Genomic DNA, 21,429 nt, shown 5'->3' on the forward strand with positions numbered 1-21,429 from the left:
CTTTCATTTATTCATCGATATACATGCAATCAGTTTAAATGATCTATTTATCTCTGAAATTACTGGCAGATGTTAGGGCATTCCTACCAGGACACAGTTATCCCCCTTCTCGCCTCTGGGGGCGCTGCACCAAGAATCACTGAAGGTAACGACAGGAAAACCGCTGAAGAAGAAACTGAGCAAAACCTTTCATCTTCAGGAAATGTAAACACGAACGGAGTGGCGTCAGATTTTAGCGGTTGTAGGATTTTTCTTTTGTCTTTGGTGAAAGACAACGAGTCATTTCTCCCGCTAGCGCGTTTGTTGTGGTTGTGTTTACCCAGAATATTACTTCAGTAATCAATTAATCGTTAACTGGATTATACAGTCGGAAAAAAGGTCATTTGCTGAAAACAACAACATATTTAAAGCAGTAAATAAGCCATAACTGGGGTGGGGGGGTTACATTTTGCATTTAAGATTAAAAAAACCCATTTGTCTATAAATATGTTCTTCTTCTATAAATATGTTCTTTCTAATCCCAACCAACCCAAAACAATACGAGTTTAGAAAGATTTAATGGATGTAAATTAAATCTTTCAGTTGTGGCTTCAACTGTAATAAACTGAATTATTTTAGTTTTCAGCTCATTGGATGAAAGTTTTATGATAAATTATAAAAACATTAGTTTATTTGAAAATGACAAATAGTTTTATTGTATTTTCGCAGCTAGAAAAGTTTGTCCTAAAGCTAAAATTGGTTATTTTGTACTTTAAAATAATCAGTATTTAGCAAAGTGACTGCTATTTGAAGTATTACAAAGAAAACAAATGAAAATAATTTTTCTTCTCTCTGTTTCTGTTCATTTAAGTCTTTCTTGTTTTGCCCTCCCTTTCTTTCTGCTGTTAATCTGTTGCATCGAGCTCTTAGTGGCACTGGGCTGTGTCAGGCTGTACAAGCCAAACTTTTCTCAGGCACGTTTCACCACCAGCAGTGTATTTTCTTCCTAAGGGGAAAATCTTTGTTTTCCATTCTTCACCTGTTTGCTTCCAGTCAAACAGCCGAGATGAACCAGAGCAAGTCGGAGTTCGAGCCTTTTCAGTATTCCTACTACGACTACGCCGACTGGTACTCCAACCCGGAGCCGACCAAACCCCCGAAGGAGTGAGGACGAAAACTTTCAGGCACAGTTAATATTTTCAGACATTTGCTGTTTATAATGTAAACCACCTTTTTCTCTCAGAGTCATTTTACCCTGTGATCCGACTGCAGATGAGAAATTTTTCCACATATGCATCCTGTCAATATCTGTAAGTACATGCAAGAAACAACATTTGTACAAAGTTAAGGGGAATTGGACAGAAACTGCTAATTAATGAAAAGCTGTAGGTTTTAGGATATTTCATTTGATGTAGAGAGATGTAGCTTAACTCTTTTAACTAGAAATTCAACTTATTATTATTTTAGTTATCGATTAATCTATTATTGTGACGATTAATTGATTAATCAGATTTTAAAAATTGCCTATTTTTATTCATGCCTTTGCAAAGCAATATCAGAAATCTTCTTAAAAAAATTAAAGAAGAAAATAAACATTTTATTGCCTAAAATGTAACAACAGCTTTGTTTTAGTGAAAGCTTAATAATTTATAGCAAAGGATGCATCTACAGCTAAAAATATTTTATAACATGTGAAAAACTCATCCTTTCAGCTTGAATCAACGTCAAAACAGTGTAGCACTGATTTTATTGTTTTATTTTGGGTTAAGCAATGAATAATTGGATGGCAAAATCAGTTGATCACGATTAATCTGTTTAATCGTTTCAGCGTTACATCATTTTGGATGTAAAACTTTAGACGTTTTTTTTCATCTTAAATGCAACATGTATATATTTTTGTATATTTTGGCATAATTGCTAGTCTGATTATGATGTTTTTGCAGCAATTAGTTCTTTTTTATCTGTATACTGCTGTTAGTAATTAATCAATCATTAAATTAGTTGATCGTGATTAATCCGATTAATCATTTCAGTCCTTATTACATCACTTTGAACATAAAACTTTAGGAGTTTTTTTCCATCTTAAATTCAAATTGTATATATGTACTATATGTATATTTGTATAGTTTTTCTCTTAATTGTTATTATGAGTGTCTTGTTCTTACAGGAATTGGCTTTTGTTTTGAGTCTGCACGGTTCTGTTAGCAATTCATCGATGATTAAATTAGTTGATCACGATTAATCTGACTAATCGTTTCAGCCTTAATAACATTTTTGCTGTAAAACTTTGTGAGTCAAACCTTTTAGTTTATAATGGTTCTTGTTTTTTGACTGCATTTGTTTACAAGTGAATCATTTAAAAACTTGGTCAGATAACATTTTGTTTTACAGACCTGACCTTGTTTTTTCTTCATAATTGATGTAAGCTTCTGCAGAAGGACTTTTTCTACTCTTCAGACATAATGAGACTCTGTGGCCTGAAAAGGTTTTTTTCTCCAAAGCAAACTTTCTCTTTCAGTCAAGAGTCATTATTTGTCATACAACCACAAATTAGTGCATAATCGTGAAGTTGAAGAACAGTGATATGAAATTATGTACAAATAAGAGTCTAAAAGCACAGCATACCTTTGTATTAAGCAACCTTTACCCTGTTACAACAAAAACCAGTTACTTTCAGAAATTGCCTATTGGCTGCTCAGTAAAGGCCTCAGAGGTTAGAGAGAACAATAACGAGCAAACAGCATCATGGAGACCAATAAACACAGCAGACAGGAAGAAGGTTTTGGAGAAGTTTAAAGTAGGATTAGGTTATAAAAGCATTAAATATCTCACAGACCTTTTGAGGAAGGGGTTCTGGTTGAATGAGGTTAGAATTAAAATATTTCATTAAATACAAAATGCTATAGAGGAAACCCAACACCAAACACGGTTCCGGCCCTGAAACATGGAAGTTTCTCTTGCAGCAACTGGGAAACGGATGAAACTCAATAAAGGACAGAAGAAAACCCATTAGAGGTCAACAAATGTCTTCAAAGATGGGCAAAAAGATTGCTTACCCACAGAACACGAGCCGGATGTTTTCCCTCCTGGTAGTCCGGTAGACTCGGTTCGATTTGGGTCAATCTAATTTAAAACCCTGTTCCCCCCCTCGCCTGTGGGGGCGCTGCACCAAGAACCATGGAAGGAAAACCTCAGAAAAAGACACGGAACACAACTTCCTTCTTCACAAAATGTAAACAAAAACGTAGCAGCCTCAAATTTTAGTGGTTGTAGGATTTTTCTTTTGTCTTTCATAAAGAACCAAGAGTTATTTCTAATGCTAGCGCTAAGCTGATATGTTTGTTTTGGTCGTATTTACTCACTTCCTGCTTTTGGAGCGGTTTGCACCTCCCCAAACAAACCCGAACCTTTTAGGCAAACGAACTATCAAAGCCATATTTTTCAGATTTTTATTTGCAAATAAATCTCTCTATTCATGCGCATGATGTGGAATTAAATACAGTTTTTATATCGCAATAATGTGGCAGATTTTCCTCTTTGCCTTTAGTTTGTGATGATGCTAATCATGGCAGCTCTCACCCGGAAGAACAAACTGTGCCAGGGGTTCGCACGAGGGTCATCCAGCATTTTCAGGTGAATATAAGAACATATGGAATAAATTATCTGTTTTTAATGCTAATATTATGCAAGAGTTTGTGCATGTTTTTGCTTTAGTCCAGCCAACTTCCTGGACCAGACCCAGCAGAAGGGCCTGGTCATGGCTGTGTTTGGTCTGGTCTTCAGTAAGCTGGCCATGCTGATGATCGCCCCGGATCCGCTGCCCTTCATCACAGACACTCCAGCAAACATCAAAGGTGTCATCAGATCAGACAGAAACAAAACTTTTACTCATTTAAATCACACAAAGCGGAACTCAATGACGTTTTTCTCATTTCTTTTGCAGAGTACATGAAGATAATTGCCATCTTCTACTATCCGGTCCTGTACTATCCTCTGCTGGTCTGCGGCACGCTGCAGCGCAACGCGGGTTACGTGTTTGGGACGCTGCTGTCCTTCACTCACTTTGGGGTCCTGGTATGGCAGAAATTTGACTGTCCAAAGACGCCAGAGGTGAAGCAACACATAATACACAGCCTTCCTCTTTAGGAGGGCACTATACACTGCAAAAACAAAAATATTACCAATTACTGTTGGTCTAGTTTTTAGTGAAAATATCTTAGTACACCTACTTTCAGCAGTATAAAAGAGATTGTTTTAATAATAATTCCTCAATATTGATGAAGAAATCCTAGCTCTATTGGCAGATTATTTCACTTATGACAAGAACTACATAAAGTGCATTTTGCATCAAACGTCACTCTCTGTTCTACAACGGCACATTGGGGCCATTGTGCATAGAACAAAAAAGGAAGAGTAACTTTTTGCAAAAACCTGGACATTTTTAGATTATTCTCAGAAAATTTCTTTAAAAATCCATCAAAATTTCAAAGTTTTAAAAAAGAAACTTTTTCTACTTTTGAAACTCAGAAGTTTCTGTGTTTTAGTCTCACAAATTCTTAAAATAAATTTTAAAAATCCGGAGTTTTTTTCTAGCATATTTTCAACTGTTCACAATTTAAAAAAAAATAAAAAATTCAGAAGCTTTTGGCAGAACTTTACTCGTCTTAATTTTTCTTCCCTAATATGCCGTCGTACTACAGAAGATGACCGGTGCCACTGAATAAAAAGAAATTCTGACATTTTCTCTAAATTCTGACTTTTTTCTCAGCATTTTGACTTTAATTTCAGGATTCTGATTTTTTATTTTATAAGATTAAAGTCTTAATTCTGAGAAAAAAAATCAGATTTTTTTTAAATTAGTGGCCTTAATCTTTTTCCGTAGCCTTGAGAATAATTTGTGGTGAATGTTTTGTTAGAAATATGTTTGTTTTTTTTTATTTTGCAGATCTATAAGTACTATGCCCTCCTTGCCAGTCTGCCCCAGCTGGCCTGTCTGGCGTATCTCTGTGTTCAGTTTCCTGTGCTGTTTGTGAAAGGACCAAAGACTGACGTGGTGAGGATTTAGGTTTATTAGTAATTAAGTTTTTCTTGTAAAGATGAGAAAAACAGAATGTTTCTTACTATAAATGTGTGAAACCACATCAATTTGAACACGTTTCTGTTAGATAATTGCTGCTGCAAAGTAAGAAGGAGGAATTGCCACTATATACAAAAAAAGAATAAAAATATTGATCAGAAGGGTAAAACCCGATATCACAGCAAACTGTTCTTGCTTGTAGGATCTTGACAGCAGCTACTACACCGACTACGTTAAGTCACTCCTCAAGAAAAAGCCTTCAGCCGTTAGGTGAGTGGAGATAAAACGGAGACTTGGTTTGATGGGTTTAATAAAACATCTCAAGTAAACACACAAGTTCAAATGGTCAGTACTTTTGGCTGCGTGATGTTCCACTATTTCATAAAGATTTTGTGTTTTTGCTGCTTAAAATATATTTTAATAAATAGCTACAAATAAATAGTAGGATAAATACATTTTGCATATTTTTTATCTAGTTTCTACTGCTGACATCTCAGTACACTTGAAATGAGAAAGAACTAACTTACATGTAACTTTTCAGCAGGATTAACAATAATTCCTTAATACTGATTAAGTGAAATAATCTGAGACTGGAACAAAACATAATAACTTATAATATTGGAAAAAAAAATTCTTCCACTGGGAGATTATTTCACTTATAACTGGTAATTTTTCATCAATATAAAGTAATTATTTACTTAAAACAAGCTCCTATATGTTGCTGAAAAATTACATGTAAATAATCTTAATTATTTGAAGTGTACTAATATATGGAGGACCAAAACTGACATAATTAAAAGTAAAAGCAGAAATATATGCTTTTTGTTTTTTCTTTTCTTCATACAAAAAAATGTTTCTCCTTTTCCTTACACACACATTTTTATTTGTATAAAGAAATTATAAAACAGATCAGAGGTATTGATCTCCAAAATAACAGAGATAAATGCATTTCTGCTTTTATTTTTAATTATGTCAGTGTTGGTCCTCCATATTGTAATATTTGCATTAGAAACTAGACCAAAAACACTTGGTAAGATGCTGTGTTTTTTGCAGTGAAAATACTAAATGTTAATAATGTGCAGCAGCTCTTCAGAAACAGACAAACCGTCACTGGTGGAGAGAATACTGGAGGTGCCAAAAAATTACATTTACTTACCTGAAAAAGGTGAGATTATTCACACTGATACAGATATTTTATTTAAAGCCATAAAACTTTGACCTGTATTAATAATGATTTTCTGTTTTGCCTCCAGTGTTCCAGTTCCCAGTGAAGCTGGCTGTGTTGTCTTTTGTTACCTGTGTGGCCATCTATCACGTACGGCTCTGTGATTTAATCTTTCTGTCTGTTTAGTTGGTGAACATATGAGGAAGTGTTTGTGTTTTTCTCTTTATAGACTGCGCTGCTGTTGGTTGTCCTGGTGGTTCCAACTCTACACATCGTCCGCGCAGGAATAGATGAAAACATTGCCTTCCTGTTGCTGGGATTTGGGATTATTCTGTCCGAAGACAGGATGGAGGTCGTCAGAATCGTGACTTTCTACACCTGGTTGCTGGAAGGTTGGTGGAGAAAATTATTATTATATTTTTGTATTTTCAAAAAACTTGTAAGTCTTTTAAAAAAGAGTTTTGTTTTGTTTTTCTTTTTAATAGTGTGCTACCTCTGTGCCATGACGCTGTCTTGTTTGGTCAGTCTCGTAATGCTAATGAGGTCCATGGTTCTTCACAGGTAGAAAAATATTTCTCTTTGGAAACATTTTCAGCTCATAACATGTCATAGTTTCATATCTGAATCTAATTAATCTTTAACTGAATTTCAGATCGAACCTGAAAGGGCTGTATAAAGGAGACGCGTATAAGAACTACAACACCCAGAAGACCATCAGTCCGTCCAGATCTGGAGTTTTCTGCTGGATGGGTTTAACCGGATATCAAGCTGCGATCGTTTGCCTCGGTGATTATTAAATATTATCAAATAAATTAGGAAAACAGAACGTATTTGAACTTATTGAAGCATAATTCTGGCACATAATCCGTTGAACCTTAAACAATACAACATGGCAACAATAAACAACGTCCTCAAGCTTAAATTGATGTAGGAAATATAAATATATGCATCGTTTGTTTAATCCATGGTGGCTTATTTACTTTATTTATTTACCTTCTATGGTTTTATACAAATGTTTTTGTGCTCTGCTAGCATTACGAACGACTAGCGCTACTAGCATCGATGCTAGCAACATTAGCTTCCTTAACTTGCATCTGTTAAAGTTATAGCTGTACTTTGAATTAAATTATTTCACATTTATTAAATAAAATCATGTTTATATGTATGTATTCTGTTATTCAACATAAACAAAGTGCAGCTGCATTGCTAGCAACTAACTTTGCTTAGTTCAGCAGTTTTATACAATTTATTTAGGTTATTAATGGGTTCATATGCAAATTAATTTAGTTCTACTCCTTAACAACTGCAGTTTATTTAAAATATTTCACCACTATGCATTTATGCAATCGTTCTATTCCTTTCTTGTAAATATTTACAAAATAAAAGTGACATATTGCATTGTGTTTCTGAAAATTTAAATTGATCTTAAATTTCTGCCGTGTCTGCAGGAATGGCCATCCAGACCCTTGTGTTTTTCATCTGCTTCTTATTTCTGGTGTTTTTAATCATCATCCCTATTTTTTACGGCCGTAACATTATCGTTTTTGAAGTTGCAGGAAAATCATGGTGAGTGAGCGTCACTAAGATCTTTCCATTTTAAACTAAACTGGATCAGAAGATAAACTTTTTTCATTCTGGTGATTTTTCAGGCCGGTCTGGGTGACAGTCGTACTGGTTACAGTGCTTCAACATGTGACTGCTCAGTTTTTCTTTGTTAAAAAGGATTCTGGTACAAGGGATTTAAACAACAGGTTTGTTTGCTGGGTTCTGCTTAATGCACGTATAGTTATTATAAAGATTTAGAAACAATTCATAAACTTGACGAAATAATCAGCATATCATAGCAAATGTATTGAATTTTTAAATAAACTTTATGAAATTAAGCCTTTAATTTTGTAATGATGTTAAAAAAAAGACAAGACAAGTTTTTTTGTACACATTAAGACTCATATTATGAGATTTACTTAGAAATACGGCATTATGTACAAAGAAAAAAGCAGTTAATATAATATTATGTAAAAAATAAACATCTAAAAGCTGATAAACTGCTAAAAAATAATATTGGGTATTATAAGAAAACCTTATTATAAATAGCATTTATTCAAATATATGTTTTAAAGCGCTAAACCTGGGAGAGCATTTAGATATTTAATAAAAATTAAATATCTAATGGCGCCTTGAAGAATCTCACTCGTGTTTGTTTTCTCTCAAAATTATTAATTTAGTCCTTTTATTTTTTATAGTTTAGAATTTCATTAATTCAAAAATATGTGGTACCAGTTTTCTTAGCAGGTCTCAAAACAATTTTGCAGTTTTAGCAAAAAATTCAGCAAAATTTTTGCCACCTAATTTTGAATTTCCTCCATTCAAAAATAATTAGCACCAATTTCTCAGCAGGATTTTAGAGAATTAATAAAAAACTATATTCCACAATGAATTAAAATAATAAATAAATGATTTGGTAAATTTCAGAGAGAGCCTCTTCCTCCTGACCTACCTGCTGTTTGTGGTGAACGTCGTTGTGGGTCTGATTGTTGGTATTTGGAGAATTGTGATAACGGCCTTGTTCAACATTGTCCACTTCGGTCGGATTGACATCAGTCTCCTCCATCGCACCGCAGAGTCCTACGATCCAGGTAAACACATTCCTCTAATATTTTGATTCTTTAAAGCTTTAATCTGGGTTTTTTTTTGACGCCACCCAGCCTACAGATACTACACCCAGTTCCTGAAGGTGGAGGTGAGTCAGTCCCACCCGGTGCTGAAGGCGTTCTGCGGACTCCTGCTGGACGTGATGGTTGAGTTCGGCAGAGGAGGACAGAAAACACGAGATGCAGAAGAAGGTAGGAAGATTCTGACCTACAAACGACTAATCGAATTTTTGGACAATCTGGATTTTTTTCCCACCGATTCTCTCCTTGGATTTTCGTTGTTCAGAGCAACGTCACCATGGCCAAGGCGGCCATCTTGTTCGACAAACATTATTTACGGTTTCTGTTTATTTAGGCGTTGGAGGGTCAAACTAAGATTTTTTATTTTTGTAATTAGAATATTTCAATAAATCAGTCGTAATAATATGACAATACAATCATTTGACAGTAAAATCAAAACAAAGTGAGAATAAAAGTCATACCATCAGAAGAATGAAGTAATAATTTTATAAAAACTCCTCCACAACAAAACCTATATTATTTTTGATTAATTGGGAACTAAATATTTAGTTACAAAATAAATATTTAATTTGGAGCTAAAGTTTTACTTCATAAATTTATGAAGTAAAACTTTATGAAGTTATACTACATAAAACTTTGAATAAATTTATATTATGTAGTAAAACTTCGTAAGATGAAATGTAACTTTATTTTATGACGTTAGAATTTGTAATGATCTCAATAATTAGAAGCTTTTTTCTTATTGAAACGACTTTATTGTAATTTAAAAACATTCTTCCATTAAAATTACAGCTTTATTCTGCTAATCTAATCTGTTTAATGTGGTTGCTGCAGTTGTTGTAGTTTTTAGTTTGCATTTTTGTGATTGTAGCATTTTTTTGCAGTGTTTTTCTGTTGGATTTATGTTTTGGATTTAGCCGTTATTCAAGTGTTTGCAGCGAATTTGGCCTTTTGCCACCATAGTTGCCTATTAAATCTGCACAATGAACTAAGTGAGGAGCTATTTTGCACGAATGTGCAAGAGAAAAAGTCTATAAAGTTATGAAAACTCTTCAATTAAATATCCTAACTGTATATCAAAACGTTTTGACCTGATTAGCTCCTCCTTGTTGCTTTCAGGAGCCCAGGAGAACCGACCCAACAAGGCGGCCAGCAGTCGGAGGATTCGAATTCGCTGGCAGCTGCTGTACACGCTGGTGAACAACCCGTCCCTGCTGGGCTCCAGGAAACACTTCCAGACCCTGCAGACGTCGGAGAGCGTCCCGAACGGCACGCCCAACCGCAGCTCCAAGAAGGAGGCGGAAAAGGCGGAAGCCGAGGCCGCCCCGTCCTCTGAGGGCACGTCGAGTCGAGATGAAACTGAATGAGAGCGCTATCATGTGCAACAGTTTGTAAAGTCACACAGTAAAATATGAACAGCAAGAGTTTGGTTTATTTAGCCTGTCATAAGGAAAAAGATATGGCTGGGATCATTTTCAGGTACATTTTCACAAAGTTAGACATTTCACAGATATCAGAGTTCCAAATTAAACATTTAATTCACTAAATTAAATATTTAGTTATCAAGTAAATATTTAATTTAGAGCTAAATTTAATATTTAGTCCTTCAACTAAATATTTAGTTATGAACTCAATATTTGTTTTCCAACAAAACATAAAATTTCCAAACTAAACATTTAATTTTCAAACTAAAATAAATATTTAATTTGAAGCTAAATATTTTACTTACACACAAAATATTTAGTTCACAACTAAATATTTTTCTAACTTAGTATTTAGTTTCTAACTAAATAAAAATATTTATTTTCCATACTAAACATCTAATTTGGAACTAACTATTTAGTTAAAGTACTAAATATTTAATCTGAATGTTTAGCAAACTATAATAATAATATATAATATTCCAAATTAAATATGGAATACTAATAATTAAATATTTAGTTTGGAGCTCTGACTTTTAGAAATGCATGAATGACAAAGTGAAAATATGAAAATTTACATATTTTTTCCTCCGACAGGCTAAATAAGCCAAGTAAACTTCTCACTGTGAAACTTTACAAACGACACCGTATACAACAGTTTCCTCCAACTAAAATAAATTGCAATGCACTGAATGCAGAGCTAGACGTTGTGTCGGTTATAAAATCAGCTTTGTTGCACAGGACTTGATGAGGAACAAGTTTTGGGCCGATTACCTTTATACAATTTCCCTGACTCACTCTGTCTGCTCCTCATTCTCAGATGTTATCAGTACAATCATCGTGTTATAGTCGCTGTATTTTCTGTAAAAACTGTTTTAGGCTCTAAACTTTATGCAACAGGAACCAGAGCCTCCTACTAATGTTGCTTTGACATCAGGTGCCTGATTTCCACCCGGACCTATTTAGATGTAACACACGAACGTACTGAAGTTTGTGCGTTCATAAAAGAAAGTAAGTGTTGTTTTAAAATTTATTTTACTGCTAAGTACGTCTGGTGTTGTCTGTGAATCGAACCGCTGATAGTTATGATTGTTCTGCATTCTTGTTGACTATACAAAAGCCCATTAGCATAATGTTGCTAACGCTAACGTTCGTGTTTTGGCCGATGGCATCGTTTATATATTATATTGGTGCAGTAATTCTGAATAAATACGGCAAATGCTGTTAAGTATTTTTGTTTATTGATTTTTTGAAAGCAATAATTCACACAAATAAGTTTCTTTGTATATTTTCTGCTTACAGACCACAAACGTGCGAGGTATCCTCACTTTTGTTCAGAAAGAGAAATAAATGAAGTTGGTTATTGTGAAAATCCCACACTCTGACAGGACTCAATCATTATCATGTTAATTTACACAGAATATTATACAGTGGTAATATAATACGTTTTTTAGATTTAGTAAATGTTTTATACGAGTTGTGTAACTGTCAGTAAACTCATACAGAGTGAATAAGTGAATTTAATGTTCACATTTGTGTCAAGAAACTCTGGCTCGTTTGTCTAGAAAGTCCGATTTGTTCGTAACCGAAGTCAAATGTGAACCTTTGTTAGGTTGAAATGAACCAAAGGCAAACGGACCGGAGATGACTCTAAAAGCAGGAAGCAGATGATGGCGCAAGGCATTCTGGGTAAATGGAACCAAAACAAACACGCTAGTGCTAGCAGGAGAAATAGCTGGTGGTCTTTTACCAAGGACAAAAGAGAAATTCAATAATCTCTAAACTCTGACGCCTCTCCATTTTATTGACATTTGTGAAGAAGGAATTTGCATTCAAAAAAGAAAGTAAGTGTTTAAAGTTCATTTTACTGCAAAATACATCTTAGTAGTAAAAGATGGGGGGTTGCTGAGGTAAATAGGTTTCTTTGGTTTGACTCAGTGCTGTGTGAAAGCGAACTACACCATCTGAAAATGTAACAAATGTTGCAATTTTGGTCCACAATTGAATGGAGTTTAGAGTTAAGACACTATTAACCTCAAAGTTACCTGGATCTGGTTTCTCTCTCCTCCTTCCACTCGTTTGGTTGCTGAGGAGCATCAATCAGGTTTGTACTCTGTGAAGTTGAAACAGGGAGAGAGAAATGGCTCCAACGCTGAGGCAGTTTCTTGTCTTCCCCCTGGAGACAGTTGAGGACCTTTGCTCTAGAAACAGGGGAACGTAATCGTGGCAAGGCAGTGAATCCCCATCTGCCAGTCATTTAAAATGTCAGCACATTTAAATGTGACCTGTTATGCTTCCTTGAACAGGTTGTTGGTCTGTGGTCTATACAAAACATGTTCTTTACAATTTCTACACAGAATCATTCTTGGATAACGAGATTTTGGTGAGAATGAGCTGTTTTAGGGACTCTTGTAAGCTGCTGTCTAACTCAACGTTTACAATTCTATAACCGTACATCTTTGAAAAGCAACAGTAGAGCCTCCCACACAACCAACAAGATGCAGCAAGTTGTGTGTTTTGTTGTAAGTCAACAGCCTAGCTGACCAAACATGCTGGAGCTCAACTCGGGTTGCTAGGTAACCGGGCTGGACGTGGCTGGGGTTGCTAGGTAACGGTGCAGCAGGAGGTTTTTGAAACGGCCCATTTTCCAGATGCCAAAAAAATGTCTGGTTGTTTTTTTCTTTCTTTCTTTTTCAAGCGCTTCAGTGGTTTTTAGAAACAGCTGAGGCCAAAATGGAAGTACAAAAATGTGCAAAATGTGAATTTTGCAAACAGACAAATGAATAACATCAGCTGAAGCTGAAATTTATCTTCAGCTGGATCATGTTTTGTGCCTCTAACTGTTCTGAGAGGCTAGTTTTTAACTCCATATTGATGTTCACCACAATCGGGCTGACAGTGCTAATCAATATTAGCATCTGTGTCAGCAGAGAAGAGTCGATCATACGCTGACGGCTTACAGCAGCTGGACTCTCATTAGTGCTCAGTTCCCTGATGATTTGCAGACTATCAAGATTTTTTTTTTAAGTCTTACCATGTTTGTTTGGCTCTGATCTAAAATCATTCAAATTCTGTCTTTTATTTATTAAACTAAACTAACATTTTTATCTTTCTCACTTACACATCTCACAAAATACCCCACAGATATATAAAGTTTTGTTTTTATATAGATTATTATCCAGCATTTGCAGAAAAAAATAGCCACACATTTCAATAAAAGCAGATAAACAATGGCTAGTTATCCCACTTGTTACATTTTATTGAAGCACATTGAGGGTTAAATGGGAATGTATGAAAACAGACAACTTCCTTTATCACTTGGGTTAAACAGACAAGAGGCACAGAAATAAAGTTGAATTTTGAGTCGAGAACACAAGCAGCATGCAGGGCCTCTAAAACGGCAGCCCGTTGGAGAAGGACCCAAAACACATAATTACATAATACTGAAGTGTTTGTATACATTTCTACCAACAGCAAGTTTACAGTATTTTTGGTAATTTCACAGAACATCCTGACATTAAAACAGGACAAACAGATTACCTTTAGAGCAACAGAATTTAGGTTTCTGAGATTTAGCTGTTTTCCTCATGAGACAAAAATCACAACAGAAAATTACATGTTTTCACATATAACTGTTTTTTTAAGTGTTATAATTTACTGTAAGACCAAAACATTTTTCATTTTTTCCATCGTGATCCTAGAGAGCAGATTTAATCAGCTTATCAGGCGTTTTTGTATATTTTAATCTAAGAGTTCTGTAAAAGAGAAACATAATTTACTAAATAAACAGTTTATGATGTTGAACCTTTGCTTATAATTTGTCAACATCAGAGAGAGAGAGAGAGCTCCACATTTCATTGCAGTAATTGCTTCACGTTTACCTTGCCTTGCAGAAGAGCCTTCTCCAAAATCATCTTCACACTTTACAGAAAAAACACAATTTAAAGAGTATTTTTGTCTAGTTTTTAGTGAAAATATCTTAGAACTCTTAAAGTAAGACAAAATTAACTTAAAAGTAACTTTTCAGAAAGATATAGGATCTTGTTTTAAGTGAATAATTAACTAACAATGACAAAAAATGTGTAGCTCCACCTGTAACACAGGTAAAATCTTGTTATAAGAAAAATAAAATTAAGGATTTTTTTATGTAGAAAAAGCTCTTATGTTGTGGTTATAAGTAAATTATAAGTTTATTTTGTCTTATTTCAATTTCACTAAGATATCTGCAGCAGAAACTAGACCAAAAATAATTGGTAAGCTTTTGTGTTTTTGCAGTTTTTTTAAATATATTTAGTTAAGATTTTATGATAGAACAACATAAAATGGAGCATAATTCTAAAACTAAATATTAATGAAGTGTAATTTATTTTTTAGTCTCTTTACCTTTTTAAAATGGTGTGTAACCCACATCAAAATACCATGTGTGTAGGACAAACAACACATCACAGAATACCCTGAACACTCCATAGAACACGGCGGTGGCAGCATCATGCTTTGAGGATGTTTTCCTTTGGCAGGAAGAGGCCAACCAGCATTATTGGAGAACAAATAGAGAACGACTAGAGGACAACAATCAAAGCAGTAGTGAGATGGTTTAGATAAAGGCATTTGGATGTATCAGAGTGGCCTAGTCAAAGTAGAGAACCAATGGAGCAAAAATATGATGAAAAGTCCTTCTATAAGGCGCTGACTTAGGAAGGCTGATTCTATGCATGCTATAGCTTTTTATTTGAGAGAAAAAGAAAAAAACTTCCAATCCACATTTCCTTCCTGGTCTGTGTCAGTCTATCACCTAAGAACACATTAAACAACATTTTAATATTATTAATACTTTTTCAAATTTAATTATTGAATCTGTGAACTATCTAAAAAAAGCGTTTTCAGTCCTTTCCCTCTCAGAATAAATATTATAACGTCGTTTTGTGCAAAAAAAAAAAAGCATTTAATGTACGAACAAATGTTGTTTTTAAAGACTTGACATTTAAAGAGATTGTTTTTTTTTTCATGATATACATAAAAACACAGAATGTATTATAACAGAAAGTGAGGCAGATTTTCAGTGTTTCTACAGACGACAGTGAAATTATCTCTAAAGTTGTTTGTTGAGTCTTTGTTGATATTCTGGCTGCATCGTTTCTCATCAGACATGAAAGCAGCTTCAGCTTTTCAAATCAATTAAATAAAATAAAAAAGACAGACATTGACTGCTTTGATGCTGTGGTGCAACATTTTGGTCTAGGAATGCAAATTTATAAATAATGACTTAATCTAAAGTTCAAGATGGCCGACCAGCTAAATTTTTCATAATATGCTGAACTTAAAAAAAGAAGCACATCGCTATATTTAAGCTATTTTTGTATCAGCTGTGTTAAATACTCACTGAATAAATAGAAAATTGTGGTTTTCCTACAGTATTAAACTTAGACAAACCTCAAAATCAACCATTCTTATTGGCATCATGACTTTTTCTATCATGTTGCAATTTTTCTGCATTATTGCCTCACGTTTATGTCATCAGATCCTTCTCAGCTTCGTAGCAAATCGGACGATGCTGCTCCATCATCAGCAGAATCACCTATAGTGTTGAGTGTTTATATTTCTAAACGGAACCGCATACCGGACTCTGTTTGGACCATTTCTCTTTCCCGTTCTGGGATACCTGCGCGGCCATCTTTGTTTCGGTATTGGCGGTCAAACTAAAACACTGAAAAAAGGTTTAATCAGACATTATTAGTTAATAGATTAAAACAAATTTGATTCTAATAACCCATTTCTCAACCATTTGCATCCCAGGTTTTGGCCCATTCTCACTCAAAAGTTTGGGTCTAGCTCGAGTGCTGCTACAGACATTGGCAGCTTTGGTTCTGCTTTAAACCAAATCTACCTTCATCCATGTCAGATCAATGTGAAGGAGAGCAGAACTTCTTTGGGACTTAAAATAAACCAAACCAACGAGGAATAAGAGTGATTTGGGTCAGAACATGTTTGCAGATTAGTCATCAGGATATCTGTAGTTGCTGGTAATATTAACGGCTTCGGCCCCCAAAGGCAGCCTGTCGCTGTACTCAGATCCCATCTCACAGTCGTCTACGTTTCCCTTGCAAGTGAAAGACTCGGTGACGATGCTTTCTTCTGTGTCTGCCTCCTTCTCCTCGTCGTCTATGCTCTCCGTCTCCACTTCGTACTCGTTTATCTTCCTCTGAGACTCCGTGATGGGAGCGTGCATGCTCAGGTTCCTCTCCAGGTGGTACTGGTCTTTGGCCTTCAGGATCAGACGGTAGGTCTTACTGCGGTACTTGTAGACCAGGTGGAAGCACGTTGCGCCAAGCAGAGGCACGGTGGACACGGTGAGCAGGCAGATGCTGACGGAGATGATGATGAGGAGGTTCGGTACCCTCCGTCTGGTGGCAAAGAGCACCTGGACTTCACAGTCCTCCCCTCTGTAGGTCAGACACAGAGAGTAGTTGGTGCCAGGCCGTAAGCCACTGAACAGGTAGGTGTTGACGCCTTCCTTGATCTGTGACCACTGAACGGCGGAGTGTTTGCTGTCGGCAGCAATGCAAAGATACAAACCGCTTGATTGGAAGTTTTCCAGGACATCCGGAAAGCCGGAGTTTTCCTCGCTGTCACTCTGGAAGCTCTTGGCTCGGCTGGGGCTCCTGTCTTGGGGTATAAGTAGGGGATTGAGTCGCACCGTTACCTCTGTTTCTGACACTCCTAGTGCAATGACACCAAAGTCGAAGGTGTACTGCTTTACGTCGTCCAGGCTTGCGTTCAGGATGTGGCCAGAGATGTTCTTTGTGTTCGCAGTTAAGCCACATTTGCTTGAACGAATCAGGTATCTTGTTGTGTCTTCATAAAATTTAGGATTGATATGAGCAGTTGGAGGGATTGTTGGGTCTTTTCTTTTTAAATCTGGAAGATTTAGAGAACCAAAGACTGATTTTCTCTTGGTTTGTGGGTGAACTGTTGGGTTGGTGTGAGTAGAAGTGAACACTGTGGTCATCACTTTGATTGGTGTTGGTTTTGGACGTGCAATCACCTTAACAGACACTGAATCTTCATCTCTGCCAAACGCATTTGTTGCAGAGCAGCTGTAGTTCCCATCATCCTCTTGTCTGAGGCTTGAAAAGAGAAGTGTGCCATTGTTAAACACTTTAAAGGAGTCAGAACCTTCATTAGATTCTGCAGAGTTGTCCTCAGTGACAGACAGAACCACCTCATGTTTTTGGCCTTTGCTGGAAATATTCCACACCACCAGAGGTCTCGGGTTTCCGTTGAACTCACAGGTCAAAATTAATTCAGAGTTCTCCTGGAAAACCATGTCGATAACATGCGGTTCAGTCAGTACTGTGACATTTGGGCTTGTACACTTGGACTCTGGCAGTTTTGAAATGACTTCACCTTTAAGTTCCTTGGGAAATGCGCAAGTGATCGAGCTCTGATCCGAAACTGAGACGATGGTTGAGGAGATCCAGTCTCTGAGCCAGTCCAAGGTGCAGGTGCACACAAAAGGATTGTTAAATATCTGCAAATGCGACAAAGACACCAAGTTGTCAAACGTCCCCTCAGCTATGGTCCCGAACCTGTTGTTGTTAAGTCTGAGTGACCTCAGGTTTTTGAGGTTGGCGAAAGCGTCTCTGGGCAGGTGGGCCAACTCGTTGTGGTTCATCTTCAGCATTTCCAGAGCCGTCAGGTTCACCAAATCCCCCCAGGGGAAGTCCACCATCTTATTGTGGCTAATGTCAAAGTTGCGAAGATGAACCAAAGGTACGAGGCTCCCTTCCTCGATGGAGGAGATGTCGTTTCGGGCCATCCACAGGGAGGTCACCTGGGTGACGTTATCGAAGCTGCCGAGTGGGATCGTGGCGATCAGGTTGGCGGAGAGACTGACGGTCGTCACGTTGGGAGGCAAACCCTCTGGGACTTTGGCTAAATCTCTGTAGGAGCATTCAGCATAGTGGCGCCCATATTTATCTGAGCAGGTACAAGACTCAGGGCAGCAGAGGACGGACGAGAGGAATGTGATGACCCACAGAGCAAAGGGGAGGATGTCTGCTGCTGCCATTTCTGCTCCTGTAAATCAGCAGAGAATAATTAAGACTGATTCATCATTCTCCAGTAAGAGAGATCTAACTGAAATAAAAGGTGAGGTAGTACAAGTTAAAGGAATAAGGCATAATAAACTACTCTGGATCAAAAATATTAAAAACAAAACATGTTAATTACATTTTTTGCACAAAAATCACTCTTGGATAATTAGACTTTGGTTTGGTCAGTTTTAGGGCATCTTGTCACTTAAAATATACATAAACAGCTGCTGGCCACGCTCCCCAACTCAACGTTTACACTCGCATGTGAAAATGGCTGCCAACAGATGTGCAGTTATACAACCTTACATCTTGGAAAAGTAGAAGTAGAGCTTCCTGTACAAACAACAAGACTGCAGCAAATGGTTTATGGATGGTTAGTCAACAGCAAAACACTTTGTCTTTTCCAGCAGCCATTGTACAGCACATACAGCTATAAAACCAGCTGACCAAATGAGCTGGAACTCAGCCTGGGTTGCTAGGTAACGTGCTGGGTTTGCCTGGGGTTGCTAGGTAACGGTGGAGCGCCCATCAAAACAACTTATTTTCCAGACACCAAAAAACTTTAATTTATAGCCAGAAAAAGGTTGGGTGGTTTTTTTAAGGACTTGGTTTGTTTTTAGAAGCAGTAGAAACCCAAATGGAAGTACAAAAAACATACAAAATTTTAATTTCACATAATAATTCCCCTTTGACTTTAATAACTTTAGTAGGTTTGAATCAGTTTCTGAAGACCAGATGTTTTGCTCAGAAATGCACAAAGTAAATGTCATGAATAGCAGGTTTGTTGATGGTGAGGATAGACGCGGTTGGACTCAGGTTATAGTGAAAAATTATGGTTTTAATGATGATGGCAAAAAGTGAACAGAAATCCAGCAGTGAGGCAAGGAAACTTAGACACTGGAGCAGCATGAAACGGAAAAGGCAGCGAGGAACAATGACACGACAAAAGACTCAGGACAAGAATCCGTCAGCAAGCAGGGGACACATTAAATACACAGGAGATAATCAGGGGAAATGAGACATCTGGAATAGATCAGGGGATAGACAACACGACGCAGGAACTACATTAACTAAAAAACACACAAAAATGCACATTCTCACAGCAAGGCCTTTGAAAGATGTTTATACTCTTAAAAATGTTTTTCCAGTTAATTTGCTAGTAGGTGTGGCAGAGTAATAGAAATAGCAATACGTAAGACATGCAGGGTGCAGATTCTGTTTACTCAAATTATTTAATCTAAAGCGAAAAACAAAATATTTTAGCTCTAGTTTTGCAAATATCTCAGTCCACTTGAAATAAGACAAAACCAACTAAGAAGTAACTTTTCAGCAAAATATATTAGTTTTTGTAAGTTGATAATTCCTTAATATTGTTGGAAAAGTTATAGTTCCAGTGGCAGATTGTTTCATTTATAACAAGACATTTTCCTGTTATAACTAGAACTTTTTCATCCATATTAAGGAATTATTTACTTAAAACTAGCTCCTATATTTTAATGAAAAGTTATTTGTAAGTTAGTTTTGTCTTATGTCAAGTGTACTGAGAGATTTGCACTAGAAACTAGACAAAAATAAGATTTTGTGTTTTTGCAGTGAATATTCACATGATGTTTTACTGCAACCGTTCAGCTTCTAATAGAGAAAATTAACCTTGTTTGTTTTTGTAAATATCCAGATTTCTAGACAGTACAACATGGAAATATTTTAGATTTTTACACACCATAAAACTGATTTTAGATGAGCATTTTGTCCAGATTTAAAGTGTTTTTCCTTTGAGAAGTCCATAAAGTTTTTTTATTTCTGATTTTACTGAACCAGAATTAAATTTGCACATTAATGAGTCTCGGTTAAACGCAGCGAGGCGGCTGGTGTTTAAAATGCGCAGCAGATTCTGTCCTTGGTGCTGAAAGACAGAAGAAGGTCTGGTCTGATTCTGACCCAAATATCACAACAACCTACATAAATCAAACGCCACAAAGTTCATCTGAAGGCAAAATAAATCAAAGATCTGCATCAGAGATGAGAGCAGCTTACCTGCGTTTGGCTTTTTTTAATTCTGCAGACTAATCCAGAGCGTATGAGTCAGTGTTTGCAGTCAGACTCCAGAAAGCTCAGTTCCTGCGTCAGTTTGTCTGCTGGCATGATGGAAAAAGCCCCAGTTTGCTGCAGAGGGAGAGCGCCGTCTGCGAACATCTGTGTCGTTCTGTAGCATCTTCCTCCCTCCTCCTCCTCCTCTGTCTGCTCTGGAACCGCGTCAACGAGTCCCCAAACAAATATTTTAAAGGGGAATCGACCTCTAATTTTCTCAGAAATGGAGAGGGAGGTGAGTAATAACCTAATCTATAATTTAAAGAATAATAAGTGGAATAATTTAGCCTCAGTGGTTTAGGATAAAGAAATGAAGTATTGTACGATACTTTCTAAAAAAGCTGCAGAAATTGGTTCCACTTTGCAATAAGGCTCCCGTTATAATTCAACTCTAAATACTTTATAAATTATTGAAAATATTAATTAAGGGTGAAGAGAGAAAATCTACTGTGAGCCAAATTTATCCACCTGCATATTTTACCTGGAGTTGTTATACTGGACATTTCAGACGACCTTGTAAGCACAATAAGCTTTTGTAAATGTAATTTTTTAGAATATAGTTTTCCTCTCACTCTTAATTAATGCACAGTGAGCAGTTATTAATGACTTGTGAAGTCTTTATAGATTAATTGATCTATAAATTATTTAACGACCATCTATAAGAGGAGCCTTATTGCAAAGTTTTACCCAAGATTCTCCTGATGTTATTGCAAAGAAAGTTGAACTGTAACTGACTGATGTCTTTATGAAGCGAAGCAACTGGTTTGAATTTTACATAAAGAACAGACATTTTATTGTTTCAGTAGGTAACAGAAATCATATATGAGGTGCCCCAAGGCTCAATCCTGGGGCTCCTCTTATTTAAAATCTAGATATTAGATATTAGCATGTAGCAAGAAATAAGATTAGCTACCATAACTACGCAGATGATACA

At 36.3% G+C, this 21,429-nt stretch overlaps 2 protein-coding genes across 3 annotated transcripts; one reads left to right on the forward strand and one right to left on the reverse strand.

Moving 5' to 3' along the window:
* Window positions 1–760: 760 nt before the first annotated feature.
* On the forward strand, window positions 761–10,480 carry LOC116718158 (receptor for retinol uptake stra6-like). 2 transcript variants are annotated; one of them, XM_032559854.1, is made up of 17 exons: window positions 761–1,143; window positions 1,223–1,289; window positions 3,527–3,612; window positions 3,694–3,833; window positions 3,923–4,089; window positions 4,925–5,032; window positions 5,259–5,326; window positions 6,139–6,221; window positions 6,310–6,371; window positions 6,451–6,613; window positions 6,707–6,782; window positions 6,874–7,007; window positions 7,670–7,787; window positions 7,871–7,972; window positions 8,694–8,857; window positions 8,927–9,064; window positions 10,013–10,480. In XM_032559854.1, the coding sequence occupies exons 1-17, from the start codon at window positions 1,046–1,048 to the stop codon at window positions 10,258–10,260; spliced, it is 2,022 nt and encodes a 673-aa protein (XP_032415745.1). In that variant the 5' UTR covers window positions 761–1,045; the 3' UTR covers window positions 10,261–10,480. The 2 variants fall into 2 exon arrangements, with proteins under 2 accessions (XP_032415745.1, XP_032415746.1); XM_032559855.1 differs by having other exon boundaries at window positions 6,142–6,221.
* A 4,212-nt stretch (window positions 10,481–14,692) lies between these two features.
* On the reverse strand, window positions 14,693–20,658 carry LOC116719066 (immunoglobulin superfamily containing leucine-rich repeat protein 2-like). The gene is made up of 2 exons (XM_032561428.1): window positions 20,442–20,658; window positions 14,693–18,390 (listed from the first exon to the last, which is right to left on the reverse strand). Exon 2 carries the CDS (start codon window positions 18,380–18,382, stop codon window positions 16,307–16,309), a length of 2,076 nt encoding a protein of 691 aa, XP_032417319.1. The 5' UTR covers window positions 18,383–18,390; window positions 20,442–20,658; the 3' UTR covers window positions 14,693–16,306.
* Between the last annotated feature and the right edge of the window lie 771 nt (window positions 20,659–21,429).

Source organism: Xiphophorus hellerii, chromosome 4 (assembly GCF_003331165.1).
Source record: "Xiphophorus hellerii strain 12219 chromosome 4, Xiphophorus_hellerii-4.1, whole genome shotgun sequence".
Lineage (NCBI taxonomy): Eukaryota > Metazoa > Chordata > Actinopteri > Cyprinodontiformes > Poeciliidae > Xiphophorus > Xiphophorus hellerii.

Coding starts and splice junctions, on each gene's coding strand:
- LOC116718158 (XM_032559854.1), top strand. CDS start 1,046: ATGAACCAGAGCAAGTCGGAGTTCGAGCCTTTTCAGTATTCCTACTAC. Junction 7,008..7,669: donor AGCTGCGATCGTTTGCCTCG/GTGATTATTAAA, acceptor CCGTGTCTGCAG/GAATGGCCATCCAGACCCTT. Junction 8,858..8,926: donor CGCAGAGTCCTACGATCCAG/GTAAACACATTC, acceptor GACGCCACCCAG/CCTACAGATACTACACCCAG.
- LOC116719066 (XM_032561428.1), bottom strand. CDS start 18,382: ATGGCAGCAGCAGACATCCTCCCCTTTGCTCTGTGGGTCATCACATTC.